We start from the raw sequence: 15,579 nt of genomic DNA on the forward strand, positions 1-15,579 counted from the left end.
TACTCCTGGTTTACACTGTAAGAGAAATCAGAATCAGGCCTGCTGTTTCCATGTTTGTAATCCACAAATAGATATTGATTGAAAAAATGACATGCTGTATTCCAGGTCACAATGTGCTGCATAGACGTAAGTGTTGGCATGTATTGATCTGAGAACTTGGTCAAAAAAATAAGTCTTGAGTTTGGAGTGCCTTTTTTTTTTTAATGACTAAAGCTTGAGCAGCATGATGATCCCAAAGAAGCGTATTCAGACATGACATGATGATTAGCAAGATTGGTGCAAGGGGAGGATACCAGCCAGTGGACCACTGGGGTAAAAAGACAGGCCAAATAACCCATCCCGTTTCAAAAAACTTATAATACATGTGTTTAGTGTCCCTGTCCTGTGTCTCTAGCAAGGAGGAATTCTTATCATTCCTTTTCAGACTGATGGCTTCGGGACCATAGGAACCAGAAATCAATTAGCATCCTAAAACAATGACAATGCGTGTTGAGGGGGGAACCTTCTTTCACTGATTGCTTGGGAATCCTGCACACGCAGATGGAGGGGCCTGGCTACCATTCATACAAGAATTCTCTGATTTCCAGTTCAGCTAGAATCTGCCATAGAATGCCAATATTTGGACTGAGGGCTTGTCTTCACTGCCATGGAGACCGACGCTGCAGCAGTCGACCTTCCTGTATTTGATAGTAAAGACCTCCCTCTGTGGGGCAGCCCCAGAAAAACCAAATGAAGTATGTCAACTCCAGCAATGTAATTGTTGAAGCTGGAATTGCAAATCTTACATCGATTTTCTCTGCCAGTGTAGACTGGGCCTCAGGGTTGTCTCTCTCTCTCTCTCTCTCTGTACATATATACAGGCAGTCCCCGGGTTACGTACAAGATAGGGACTGTAGGTTTTTTTCTTAAGTTGAATTTGTATGTAAGTCAGAACTGGTACATATTGTAGGGGAAACTCTAGCCAAACATTTCTCCAGAGCTCAGTTTTATTCTCCCACACCTCACTTCCCTCAGTCCTTTGTTCTCAAGCTGAGGTGTCTGCTGAGAAAAGCCGCTCCGCGTCTTCCTGGTCTGCTGGTGGGGACACTAGCTTCGCGTCTCCCTGGTCTGCTGTGGGGACGCAGCTAGTGCGGGGTTGCCTCACCCCGTTTGTAAGTAAGGATCCGATGTAAGTCGGATCCATGTAACCCGGGGACTGCCTGTATATATAAACTTTTCCTGTGGGACAATAGATGATGTCACTCTGCATCGCCGTGCCCCCAACTCCAATCCCAGAAAATGTTTCCCACCCAGAAACAGCCTCTCTGCTGGCAGGCTTCCCTGCTGACCGGCCTCTTCATCTTCAGCTCCACCAGCTGCAGCCTTTCCAGGCCTGTATGCAGGGAGGATGTGAAGGGTATGAATGCATCCCCTCCCATGGTAAGGTGAAGCTAGGGCGGCATGTTACCCCAGTCCCCTTCCGCTGTGCTCTGGGGCAGGGCGGAAGCTGCGAGTCACACTGCCCTGGAGCCATGCAGCCTCTCCCCTTGGGGTGGAAGCTATGAGCCTCAAGACATCCTCCCTCCCTGTATCCCCTCGGCCAAGACCCTACACCTCAGCCCCCTCAGACTCTTAGGTCGGCAGGAGAGCCGGTGGCCCAACCCTACCCACCAGCAGGGGGTAGGAGCTGGGGCCAGGGTGGCCTCAGCACCAGGCCCTCCCCAGTGTCCAGGCAGAAGGAGGAGGCAAAAAAAAGTTGGAGCAGGCCAGGGGTGGGATGAGGGGCAAGAAAGAGCCAGGGCAGGCCGAGAGGGGGAAGAATGGCAAGAGAGAACCAGGGCGGACCGGAGGGGGAGGAGGGTTGAGAAAGCCAGGGCCATTTCCTCCCTGGTAGCCAGGGGAAGGAGGGAGAGTTGGGGCGGCTTCAGCCCTAGGCCCTCCCCAGCCAAGGGTAGGGTTGGCAAGTGTAGCGAGTAGGGGGCGCAGCCTAATAGTGATCCATAAGTGGTTCTTTAATGTATCCGCTGCAGCTCGTTGAGGCACATCATTTTAAAACACTGTGTGGGTTAATTATTAACCAGTCAGGATGCTTTTACTATGTTATTAACCAATTGCAGATGAGAAAATAATAATTTTTGATCAGTCATTTTGCTGTGATAATTATATAGATACACTAAAAAATTTGCCTGTCATCCTATTTCAGTGGGAATATATAGTACTATAGTAAAAGAAATAATGAATTCACATGACTGTGGCTCTTTTGGGTAATGCTGATTGCTAATTTGTGTCCTGAACCACTGTGGTCTTAGACTGTAGTCCATAACCCCTTGGAGTTGTGTCTCCTATTCCTTGTCTGCTTGGTTTTGGCAAAAGAGGAATCAGGAGGAGGGAGGAGCTCTGGTAATTTTCTCTTCCTCTCTGCTTTAAAGGGACAGACTTGTTTCTTGTGCTTTTCTATTCATCGCAGTGGGCTCCCATCTTTCTGAAGTGCAGCTAATTAAAGCCACAGTGAACTGTTTCATAAAATGGCTTTTCTTATCCACAAACTCTTAAGTTTCTATAGTGCTGAATGCACACCCTGCATGTTACTTAATTCTGATACCCAAATTGGAAACTGCCAGGCCGATTGAGTTATCTCAACAGTCTGGAGTATGTAACCATCCAACCCTGCCCTTGCTGCCTTTGTGTATTTGTCAAATCGATACTTTTTTATCACAGCTGATAAACAGAGGAGCCACTATCACCATTTTGGAAAGTGTGGGGGTCACATGAGGGATTACGTGAGTGCCTGGGACTTCTCAAGCACTGATTTCATGCAGAAGAGGTGTACATTGGAACGCACTCGACACTGCTGTTCAATGTCTGTCGTTATTTTATGGTTTTTAGCACTGACTGCCACGGAGAGCGATGGGACGTTGCTAATGGAACAGTATGTCCCGTGCCACATCTGTGCAAGTTCTAGAACACAGGAGAAAGAGCTGCCTGACAAAGTGGAAGATGAGCAGTACTTCAACATGGAGGATTGTGTTCTGACTGCTATAGAACAGGATTATATCACATGTCCTCGTCACCCTAATATCCCAGTTTCTCTACAAGAGCTGGTCCCAGAGCTCTTCATGACAGATTTTCCAGCCAGGTAATGTTACTTGGCAGTCATTGATTGGACTTCTATGAATAATTCAGTTTGCATTTCTTGCAGCTCACTTCTACCAAAGGTCTCGACCCTGGATGTGGAGACAAATTCATCTACCCATGACTCCCAGCCATGTCATTGTATCCTAGTCTGCATCTGCCTATATAGTCATTACATCTGCTTACGCAGTCACTGTGCACTCTCAGTATCTGACTCATCCCCTTATAATGTCTCCTGAGATTCCTGTGGAATGATGTGAAAGTCACTTTTGAAAAGTGATCCTGGTCTCTGCTTTCCCTGATGATGTGTTCTGACCCAGGGCTTGGTGCAATATGACTTTTTCAGGGTCCTTGTTATGTATAAAATGGGAGATTTTTAATAGTGCACTAACAATATAAGGTGCTGCAAAATGCCCATTCAAATCTGCATTTGAATATCCATATTATTTGGGCATGTTTTGATTTGGGGATTAGCTACAATGTTCAAACTTGGATTCAAACTTCCCCCAGTTCAGATTTGTTCAGAGCCAAGGTTTTAATTTGGAAGCCAGGAGTGGGTTACTGAAATGAGTTAATTTCAGCCACTAGCCCTTACATGGCCTGTGTACAGTGAATTACTTCTGACTGTTACCAGTGATCAATTACTGGTGACACTTGCTTAAGTTGCAGTTTGCTCTTGTGGGATGATATAAAACATGTAGCACCAGCAGCAGATTCAGGGGCTTTGGCTGAAAATCAGAGAGACTTTTTCTTTTTTGCAAGAAGTCCTGTACTCTCTAAAAGGCCGTGCTGTCCCTGACAGAAACTATTTAACTACTTCTCTAGAAGGATTGATTCCTGTACCCTGTAATTGGCTTGGATAGCACAGTTTCCTTCCTTGAGAAAATTAAAGCATTTTTTGCTATCGAAAGCATATTTGACCCAGCAGAAAGTGGGCATCAACTCAAATCTGCTGTAGGAAATGATGATTTTTCCTGAAGTTTATACAGAGACCAAAATCCTAGACCTTGGTCCCCCCAAATCTATCCTACGTTTCCCTTTCTTCAGGAAAACGTTAATCCTCTAATTAATGGAGCCTATTCTCAATTACTAATGCATTTTACAAACCTAATAATGAATGAGACTGGGAGAACCGATGCTTTAAAAAAAGAAAAGTACCAGTGGCACAGTTTTTTTCCCTCATGCCCTTACATGAATCTGAACTACTTGGTAGTTCAGGCCTTTATCTCCTTCATATATATCTGTTGGTTTTTGCTTTATTGCTGCTTCCCAATTCCTCTGCTGTTTTTACCCAACCACGAGTCTAAAACTTTACCCTTTTCCTCATGCTTTTCACCCTCTCCAAACGAGACCCTATCCCATTCGTACTCACTTCTTGTGTTGGGGCATTGAAGACAGGAAAGAAAATCTCCCAAAGGATTAGAGGGTAGGCAGGTTTATCTCCCAAGCTTGTCGGGGAAGTCACCAGGAGAGCATGAGGTTGGATCAAAAAGTTTTGCAGGGCTAAGTTAGGGATTAGATAAGCATTCCATATGGGGGATGATTTTCTGTAAATGCATCTCTGTCTCCCTGTCAGACAGGCCTTCCTTTTAACTCAAAGGCCATTCCAAGTTCCATATGAATTTGTAACCAATATTTGATGCATTGTGTACCAAAGCACATACAAGAAAAGGAGGGCTTGCCATAACCTTCCACAGAATCAGTGGAAAGCTTGGAGGAACCTGTTTCATTTTGATTTTTGAGGCCCTCTCCAGAATGAACTAATTTAGGTTTCCACATGCTGTCAGATGCAGTGTTTATTTTTCTGGGTGTCTCCTGTAAAGGAGCTGAGCTCCTGACTCACTCACAGGAACTCATTTCATTAACAATATTGTGGTTGAGATGCTCTGACCTATGAGGCACAAGGAGGACCTGGAAGATTGTTAATATTTCAACTTATGAAGAAAGTTAGGAGGCCTTTTTGTGTCCAGTCTGGCATATGTGACCCTGGATGTCTTCCTCGAGGCTGTTATATGCTTTAGGGGGAAGGGGAGGAGTCAGAATCTAGGAACAGATTTAAGGGAGAAGCAGACATTTTTATTCCCATGCTTTGATTAAACTGATGAGTTCCATTTAACTAAGGTCTGTTGCTCGTAATGTGGAACATCTGCTTTCATGCAGCTCACAGGCACCAGTGAACACACATACTTAATGCAAAAAGATTCAGAGTCATGAAGTTTCACCTGGATTTGACGTGAAACCTCTAACCAGCCATTGAAATGTTCATACTGGCCCTTACGATGAAACCAGGCTGAGTTCTTCTTTTTCATCAAGCCCATCAACAGCCATCATTCGCCTGATCCTAGGGCAAATGTTTTACATGGCTCTGTTGATAAATGGCCCCGTATGTGTGACTGTATCTAAGACGGGCACTCCATGGGCTCTAGGAAGTAAAAAAATCCACTCTTACTAATTAGCATGTAAATGTCTGAGGTTCCTTCATAAAGACATCTGGGAACTTAAATAGCAGTCCTGTGCCCTTTAAGGCTCATGCTGTCTGTATGACTCAGATCTTTCTACTGGGCATGGGCAGAGCTCTGAGGACTCTATCCAGCTACTGCCTGAGCTCCTAACATTTTCACTGAGTTGCGTGATTTCAAATAAATCTTTTTAACAGCCGGTGTTCCTTTCTCCAGGTAGTTTTAATGGGTCATTCTGGATAAACTTGCCAACATTGTGGCATGTGGGCCCTCATCAGGGGTGTCATTTGTTAGAGTTTTATTTGACCAGTCCAACAAGGCAAGTGGAAATGTTTGATGTCAGAGAGGCTGTAAAAGCTGTCTCAGGGAGGGTGTGAAAATGATGAATTGCTGCCTGGTAAAAGCTGGCTGGTTAGCATAATGAGATTTCAGCACACCGTCCAGTCCTGCTGGAAGGCAGAGGAAGTAAAAACCTATAAAATTGACCATACACTGTCCAAATCAGCTGGATTTACCTCATCAGACTAGACACAGAGCTTGGCACCTTACCGGCTTTCGGGATCTTGTTGGCTGGCAATGAGAAATGTTTGTCTTAGTGAACACCCCATTTTTCAGGTTTGCCCACATCGCTCTTCCTTGTGAGAAACATGCCATATGTACGGGCCTGTAAAATATCTAAAGACAACAAAATGACTTTTGCGGTCCCGTCTTTTCAGTGGCAGCCTTTTATTGAGATGAAAATCTTTAAAAAGTGTGAAAAGAATCAGATGAAATGTACAAATTACAGTTCCTTTCAGCGTTTTTATTTTTACATTTCTGGCAGACTGTTTCTGGAAAATAGTAAACTAGACTACAGTGAAAATGAAAGCAATGTTCTTGGCCAGGGTGGAAGTGGAACCATTATCTATCAGGCAACATACCAAGGAAAACCAGTGGCGGTGAAGAGATATCAGATTAAGAAATGCAAGAGTTCTCCTAATTCGGCAACAGGTACAGTTCACAGTACGCATGTGGGGGTATGTTCTTTAAATCTGCTCTGTCTGCAGTGAACTTATAAGCTATGATTGAATTGTCTTCAGTCTGCCAAGGGCTGGCAGCACCTATTTAAATACAGCTTTCCAATATACAGCAAAACTTGTAAGGAAAGAAGATTAATGTATTTAAAGAAAGCCTTTATGAGTACATCTCCACAGCAAACAATTATAAAACCTGGGGCAGCAGATCTCAGAGTTGACTTAGGGTCACCGAGCTTGCATTACAAGACTAGTAATAGCAGTGTAGACGTTCCTGCTCGGGCCAGAGCCTGGTCTCTGAAACCTGGTGATGAAGGGAGAGGGCTTCAGTCTGAGCCCAAATGCCTACACTGCTATTTCTAGCTCCACAGCGTGAGCCTGCGTCAGGTGACTTAGGCTCTGAGATGTACCCCTGCAGGGGTTTGCACAGTGTAGGCATGCCCAATGAAAACATGCATAAGAAAGGAAGTACAGAAGCCAGGCGAATTGTCGTTGGCACATGATGCGCTTCTGCAGTTGGAGTCTGAATTTGGATTCCCTGTCCTTCACGTGCTGGCCAGCAGGGGGCTGGGAGTGCTAGCAAAGCAGAGCCTCAGTTTGGGGAAGAAGACAGACTCTCGCTTCTCTCCCTAATCTATCCTCCTTGTGACTCATAACCTCAGCCATCCAGCTGTAGCGCAACGGTTTTATAAACAAGGCACTGTGCTAGGACTCAGGAGAGCTGCCTTCCATTTCCAGCTATGACCTTGGCCGTCATTAGATCAATCTGTACTTCAGTTCTCCACCTTTAAAATGGGTTGGTGATACTACTTGCATCTTTTCTACTTAGACTGTCAGCTTTTGGGGGCAGGACTGTCTCTCGTGAGTCTGTACAGCACCTAGCACTTGGCTCACGTGGGACCTCTACCTACTAACTCAGTCATTATATATCCTCAAAGCCAGGCCTGCTCTGAGGTGCTCCTTTCACTGGGACTGATAGTGAGTCCTAGAAGTTAAACATGGAAAAGGTCAGTTAGATCGTCTAGTCAATCCCATGGGGGCTAGTACGGTGAGCCTACCAGCACTTTGGCCAATTTAGTTTTCGATCTCAAGTTCTGGGGCTTCCATCATTGCCCTTGGGAGGCTAATTCAAAGCCATGGAGACAGGAAGAGAGCACCTCACTCGGCTCGCTCCTGGCTTTAAAGGGGAAGCACAAAATGCCTCTGTAAGCTATGGAGGATCACAGCTACTGCACTAATGGCATGTGCCCTTTGGACAGACCAGGTCTATCAGCCTAGCCATGAGTGGCCTCTGCTTTCCCTTAACACAGGACGGTTATTGTGCACAGTTCTTGTGCTGGAGATGTAGTCAGAGGGGCAAGTCGATTCCCCTTTTTATTTTCTATAATAGTAACGTGATGCTTATATATTACTGACTCCCTGCTCTGAAGAGTATAGGGAAGGATTTTCAAAAGCTCTTACTTTATGGAGGATCATGAGTCCCATTGACTTTTAGTGGGTCTTATACTCCTAAGTCATGTATGAGATTTTTGAAATCCCATGCCCAGTTGCTTCCTATTGCACTCGTGTAACTCCCACTGCCAGAGCAATAATGCCTCTTAGCTAGTTAAGTGAGGGAGGGCATGGCCCAAAGCACCATAATCAGAATAAGCAAAGACATTGCTTCCTGCAGTCGTTTTCACAGCTCTTAGGATCCTATGAACAGTTCTTCTTCGAGTGGTTGCTCATGTCCATTCGAAGTAGGTGTGCGCGCCGCCTGCACCACGTCTTCCGGAGCGTTTTCCCTAGCGGTACCCATAGCGCCGGCCCCCTGGAGTGGCGCTGCCATGGCGGGACATAAGTACCCCTGCCGGCGCTGCCCCACCTCAGTTCCTTCTTACCGCCGTGTCGGTCGTTGGAGCATTTCTCTCTCTCTATAGCTGTTAGGCTTAGATAGTTAATGGTTCCCGTTTCTCACATTGTAAATAGTTGTGTAGTTAGATCGTTAGGTTTTTTGTTTTTGTTCCTTCCCCCCTTGGGGGTAAGGAATGCCAGGGCCGCAAGGCTTCAAGGTGTGCGCTGACTGGGGGAAGTTTATGCCCAGGGGCGACCCACACGACAGCTGTCTTAAGTGTCTGGGTGTGGCTCATTTGGCAATTGCCTGCAAAATCTGCAAGTCTTTCAAGCCTCGTACGAGGAAAGAAAGAGTTTCCCGCTTGAAGCTTCTCCTCATGGAGATGGCGCTTCAGCCGGCACTGCCAGACCAGCCTGCGGTGCACAGCGCACCGGCCTCCACGCGCGAGGCCGCACACCGGCACCGGGCATCGACGTCAAGATCCCGGCACCGGTCTCACTCTCCACCATCTAAGAAGGTGAAGAAGTCCCGGGGCAGGTCTCCGTCTAAGAAGCCGACGTCGGCTGGACACCGCACTGGCAGTTCACCGGTGCGTGTTTCCCCTCCGGTGCACCGTCGGCACCGAGGGGGTCTAGTGAGCCCTGGTCGCCTGCCCTCTCATCGCCCGTCTACGCCGGACACCTTTGAAGCAGCGCAGGTCCTAATAAGTCTTACAACCTCCCCGCCGTTGTCGGTTGACTCAGACGGGTCGAGGTCGCCCCCGGTGCAAGCTCGGAGGGCACCGCTGTCGCCCATGCATGGCCAGGGTCGGCATGCTACAGTGGCTTATGCGTCGGGACCAACCCCAGTGGGGTCGGCTCCCGCTGCTACTACTACGGCACCCTTCACGACACCGAATCGTCATTCTCAGGGAGCGTCGAGCCATGGCAGGTCGTTGCTCTCCAAGTTGCCAGAGCCCCGCTTGGCCGTACCGGTGCCATACCCCCATGGCCATGTGGCCTCCCAGGAGTCGGCGTCCGTCTCCGTGCCGTCATCGGCACCGGCATCGACCCAGTGGTTTACCCCAGTACCGGGCCTGGGCACCCCGGTACCGTTTCAGTCGGGCACGACTCAGTCGGCATCGAGCCTGAGCACCTCAGTGCCGTACCTGCTGGCCACGCAATCGGCAGTGGGCCTAAGCACCCCGGTGCCGCAGCTGCTGGCCACACTATCGACACTGGGCCTGACCACCCCGGTGCCGCAGCTTCAGTCAGCGCAACCGGCACCGGGCCTGGGCATCCAGATGCTGCAGCTTCAGTTGGTGCAACCGGCACCGGGCCTGGGCACCCCAGTACCGCAGCTGCACGTGGCGCACCCAGCACCGGGCCTAGGCACCCCGGTGCCGCAACTCCAGGCATCGCAACCGACACCAAGCCTGAGCACCTCGGTGCCGCAGTTACTGGCGACGCAGCCGGCACCGGGCCTAGGCACCCCGGTGCCACAAACGGTGCAGCCAGCACCGAGCCTGAGCACCTCGGTGCCGCAAATGACGTCGCAAACGGCACCGGGCTTGGGTACCCCAGTGCCACAGGTTCTGACGGGCAGCCGGCACCGGGCCTGGGCACCCCGGTGCCACAGTTGACTGCTTCAGCAGAGTTCGCCGCTCCGGGTCTGGGTTCCCCGGTGCCGCTGTTATCAGCCGCCCTTACGGCACCGGACATGGGTCCCCCGGTACCTCAGATGGCACGTCCTTGCCGCGCCCACGCGGGCAAGCCGGAGTCGATGGCCAAGTTTGCACCGCACTCCTCGTCGGCTCCCCCTTGGCCTGAATCCGATTACTCTTCAGATTCGGACGTGGTGTCGGTGCGGTCAGGGTCTTCGGGAGCTTCCTCAACCCACAGGTCCAGATCCAGGCACCGGAGGGACCGCAACCAGCAGATGTGGCACCCTCATCCGCAATGGCCCTTTTGGACTCCCTGGGCCTATCATCAGTGGCAGGGACAACCACCACCATCTATGGGGTCAGAGGCTTCAGGGCACCGTTCCCGCCCCTCTGCATCCCTGTCTAGGGCGCCCCCCTCACCCCTTCGAGTGCCGCAACAGGATCCTGCAGCACCGCAGCCACCAGTACCGGAGACAGGCCCTCCGGAAGCTCAGAACGTCCAACCGACTCCGCAGTTGGTCACGACTACTCCCCTGTTGATTCAGGAGTCGTCGTCGTCATCCTCCCCCGATGAGGAACTGGCAGACCCAGCGCCCGGGCTACCATCAATGGATGCCAGAGCACATCAGGACCTCCTGCGGTGCCTGGCTTCCAACCTGGCTGTCCCAGTTGAACCCATAATTGAGGAAACCGATCCAATGGTAGACATCCTCACTGAGGACACCCCTGCGCGCTTCGCTCTACCGCTCAATAAAACTGTTTCAAAAATTACTAAAGCCCTGTGGCAAACGCCAGCAACTCTGACTCCCACCCAAAAAGGGGTAGAAAGGCGTTATTTCGTCCCGCAGTAAGGTCACAAATTTCTTTACTCCCAGCCCATTCCGGGCTCATTGGTCATTCAGGCCGCGGCCCAAAAAGAAAGGCTTCCCCAGTCCGGGCCTTCACCGAAGGCAAGGGAGCCTAAGAAGCTGGACCTGTTGGGCTGCAAGGTCTACGCTTCGGGTGCTCTGCAGCTCCGTATCGCTAACCAACAGGTGATGCTGAGCAGGTATGCTTTCGACACCTGGTAGGCAGTCGAAAAATTTAGAGACCGACTCCCGATGGAGGACCGCCAGGAGTTTGAAGCTATGACTTCCGAGGGTAAAGTCATTACTTGAACTGCCCTCCAAGCGGCTTTGGACACCGTGGACTCGGCAGCCCGCACCATGATGACAGGTGTCGTTATGCGCCGCGGAGCGTGGCTCCACATCTCGGGGATTCCCTCGGACGTGCAGCACACCATACAGGACTTGCCCTTTCAAGGGAAGGCCTTGTTCTCGGAGCACACAGATTCCAGACTCCATACCCTAAAGGACACTAGGTCAACTTTGAAGTCCTTAGGCATACATACACCAGCCACGCAGCGGCGACAACTGCTGTATAGGCAACAGGGTAGAGCGCAGCCCCAGGTCCCCCGTGGGGATTTCTGGAGGCGCCGATCCTGGGCCTCCGGTGGAGGTTCCGGGGCGGCTGCACACCCTCAAGGGCCTAGGGGGTCGACGTCGTCGCCCCAGGTCAGATTCCCAGCGGGCAGGTCCCCACGGCCCTTCCAATCAGGGCAAGCCTCAATTTTGATGTGGTGTTCGAGAGTCCCGTACCAGTCTGCCACCCTGGCCCCCCGTTTGGGGCCCGGCTTTCCCGTTTTGCCCAGGCATGGGCCCGAATAACATCAGATGCCTGGGTCCTGAACATTGTACATATGGGCTATTCTATCCCGTTCCTGGGCCCACCGCCTTCAAAACCCCATACCCTGTCCCTAATAAGGGACACCCCTCACGAACACATCCTATTTCAGGAAGTGGGGGCACTCCTTGAAAAAGGAGCAATAGAAAGGGTTCCCCCGCATCTGCAGGGCAAGGTGTTCTACTCCCGTTATTTTGTCGTCCCAAAACCAAAAGGGGGAGTTCGTCCTATCCTGGACCTTCGATACTTAAACAAGGCGGTGGTAAAACACAAGTTCAGAATGGTAACTTTAGCCTCGGTCATCCCAGTGCTACAAATGGGCGACTGGTACGCGACTCTCGATCTAAAGGACGCCTACTTCCATGTGGCTATCAGGCCCAGTCACAGGAGGTTCCTCCGGTTTATGGTGGGCCGTTATCATTTTCAGTTTACGGTACTCCCCTTCGGGTTATGTACTGCACCAAGGGTATTCACAAAATGTATGGCTGTGGTTGCCGCCTTTCTGCGCAATCGAGGGGTACACGTGTTCCCGTACCTCGACTATTGGTTAATCCGAGGTCGCTCGTACGAGCAGGTAGAAGCTCATGTATCACTCATAAGAGCTCTCTTCCTAAGGTTAGGGCTCATGATAAATGTCGAGAAGTCATCCCTGATTCCCTCCCAGAGGATAGAATTTGTGGGAGCCCTCCTTGATGCGAAGGTGGCAAGAGCGTTCCTGCCCCACAGCAGGTTCCTCTCCATAGTGGAGCTGATTTCAGAACTAACCCGGTCCCCCATCACGACTCCTCGGGTCTGCTCCAGGCTCCTGGGCCATATGGCGACATGCACTTACACGGTGCGACATGCCAGGATGAGGATGAGACCCCTGCAGGCGTGGTTGGCAAAGGCCTTCTGCCAGTCCAAGGGTCTTTGGGACTCCATAGTTACAGTGCCCCTGGACATTCTGGACTCCCTACTCTGGTGGACCCAGGAAACCGTGGTGCGCAGCAGGGTTCCCTTCAACGCCCTTCCCCCCTCGCTGACGCTGGTCACCGATGAGTCCGACCTGGGATGGGGAGCACACCTCGGGTGCCACAGAACTCAGGGCCTCTGGTCCCCTTCCGAATGGTCCCTGCACATCAACGTCCGGGAACTGCGGGCGGTGAGGAGGGCCTGCGAAGCATTCCTGCCTAGGCTCTCCCACCGCTCCTCCTGGTACGTATGGACAACACTGCAGCGGTTTTCTACCTCAACAAGCAGGGTGGGGCGCGTTCGCCACCCCTATGCAAGGAGGCCCTGCGTCTCTGGCACCTGTGTGTCACCCACAATATCACGCCTCAGGCGGAGTACCTCCCCGGGTGCAAAAACCTACTTGCAGACACACTGAGCAGATCCTTTGGAGCCCATGAGTGGTCGCTCAAGGACTCTGTCCTCAGCCAAGTTTTCCGCAGGTGGGGCTATCCCCACCTAGACCTGTTTGCCTCGGCACGCAATGCAAAGTGCAGAAACTACTGTTCCCTGCTGGGGTTGGGGGAATATTCCCTGGGGGATGCCCTGACGACCGTGTGGCCAAAGGGTATTCTCTAGGCTTTTCCCCCATTTCCACTAGTTTCCAGGGTTTTGACCAGAGCGAGAACTTTCAGGTCCTTGATCATCCTCATAGCCCCCAGGTGGCCCAGGCAGTTCTGGTTCCCCATCCTGGTGGAAATGCTGACCCAAGACCCTATAGCACTCCCTCCAGTTCGAGATCTGCTAACCCAACCTTGGGACGGAGGGGTAATGGTTCACCCGGATCTCCGGTCTCTTCACCTAACGGCCTGGTTTATCCATGGTTGAACCAACCAGAAAGGGAATGTTCCCGACAGGTACAGATGGTGCTCCTTAGCAGCAGGAAGCCCTCTACTAGACAGTCGTACGCTGCCAAGTGGCGGCACTTCTCGTCTTGGGCGTCCTGGAGAGGAGTACAGCCGTCCTCGGCCCCTATTCCAACTATTCTCGACTATCTCTTTCAACTCCATTCTTCTGGCCTGTCCTTTTCTTCTATTAAAGTCCATGTGGCATCTCTCTCTGCCTTCCATGTTGGTACGGCAGGAACCTCTCTTTTTTCTAACCAGGTGGTTAAAAGGTTTCTTACTGGTTTGGAGAAATTGTACCCCTCGGTGAGGGCTCCATACCCTGAATGGAACCTCAACCTGGTCCTTCACAGGCTGATGTCCCCTCCTTTCGAGCCTTTGGCTACATGCTCACTGAAGCACCTTTCATTGAAGGTTGCTTTCATAGTAGCCATTACGTCTGCTAGAAGGGTATCAGAGTTAAAGGTGCTGACTATAGAGCCGCCCTACCTTGTTTTTTCACATAACGTAAGGCTACGGCCTCATCCAACCTTCCTCCCGAAGGTGGTTTCTCCTTTTCACCTATCTCAGGAGATTTATTTACCGGTGTTCTTCCCTAAACCTCACGCATCCCCTAAGGAGCGTGTTCTACACTCCCTGGATGCCAAGCGAGCGCTGGCTTTTTATATTGACCGAACCAAGCCCTTCTGTAAATCCCAACAATTGTTCGTTGCATTTGGGGATAAGGGAAAAGGTTCACCTATTTCCACGCAAAGGTTATCAAGATGGGTGGTGCAATGTATAGCAGAGTGTTATCAACTGGCTGGAAAAACCCCACCCAGGGTGAAGGCACACTCTACCAGGGTGCAGGCGTCCTCGGTAGCCTTTGGTGCCCAAATACCTATCTCAGAAATTTGCAGGGCAGCCACCTGGTCTTCCCTCCACACGTTTGCAACACATTATGCGCTACCTTAACAGGCCAGGGAGGATGCAAGGGTGGGCTCTGCAGTCCTCGAATCTGTGATATAAATATGTAAATATATAGATCTGGTTGTCTTTGTTCGGGGTTGGTGACTTGTCACTGTTTATTTGTTCAAATAAATCTGTTATTGTTCACCTTCCTTTATGACTCTGGTGCTATGACTGTTCCGACCCCTCCTCCTTGGGGTTAGCTTGGTAGTCACCTACTTCGAATGGACATGAGCAACCACTCGAAGAAGAAAAGAACGGTTACTTACCTGTAACTGTTGTTCTTCGAGATGTGTTGCTCATGTCCATTCGACTCCCACCCTACCTCCCCTTCGTCGGAGTATCCGGCAAGAAGGAACTGAGGTGGGGCAGCGCCGGCAGGGGTACTTATGCCCCGCCATGGCGGCGCCACTCCAGGGGGCGCCCTGCCGGTGCTACGGGTACCGCTAGGGAAAACGCTCCGGAAGACGTGGTGCACGCGGCGCGCACACCTACTTCGAATGGACATGAGCAACACATCTCGAAGAACAACAGTTACAGGTAAGTAACCATTCTTTTTTAGCTTTTGGGAAAACCACAGACACTGCATTACTTGGCTCACTTGTTACGGTGCCGCGTGCTGACGTTAAAGGCTTGTGTGTTTTACTAGATACCATGCTGAAGCACTTGCGAGCTATGGATGCCATGAAGAATTTCTCGGAGTTCCGTCAGGAAGCCAGCATGCTCCACTCCTTGCAACACCCCTGCATTGTTTCCTTGATTGGGATTAATATCCATCCTCTCGGCTTTGCTTTAGAGTTGGCCCCCTTGGGAAGTCTCACAACTGTGTTGTCTGGAAAGTCCAAAGGTAACAGCTAAACGTGCACCCTGAAAATAATGCAATCGCCATATCACAGTGTGAGCAGATGGCCTGAAACACTGAAGCTATTTTTTGAGAAGTAGAGAAAGAAAATGTTTTTTCCAAGTTGGGTAGGCAGTAATGGAATTTCTCTCATGCTGAGATTTTGGCAGGCTCTCA

At 50.5% G+C, this 15,579-nt stretch overlaps 1 protein-coding gene across 4 annotated transcripts in view; it reads left to right on the plus strand.

The window, feature by feature from the left end:
• LRRK1 (leucine rich repeat kinase 1) overlaps window positions 1-15,579 on the plus strand; it is a 140,204-nt gene that overhangs the window by 100,697 nt on the left and 23,928 nt on the right. For all 4 annotated transcript variants that reach the window (XM_075896928.2, XM_075896927.2, XM_006129198.5 and 1 more), the window contains 3 exons: window positions 2,866-3,115; window positions 6,394-6,560; window positions 15,211-15,408. In XM_075896928.2, the coding sequence (XP_075753043.1) occupies window positions 2,866-3,115; window positions 6,394-6,560; window positions 15,211-15,408 (615 nt within the window). The remainder of the gene's footprint in view (window positions 1-2,865; window positions 3,116-6,393; window positions 6,561-15,210; window positions 15,409-15,579) is intronic.

Source organism: Pelodiscus sinensis, chromosome 14 (assembly GCF_052426305.1).
Source record: "Pelodiscus sinensis isolate ZL-2025 chromosome 14, ASM5242630v1, whole genome shotgun sequence".
NCBI lineage: Eukaryota > Metazoa > Chordata > Testudines > Trionychidae > Pelodiscus > Pelodiscus sinensis.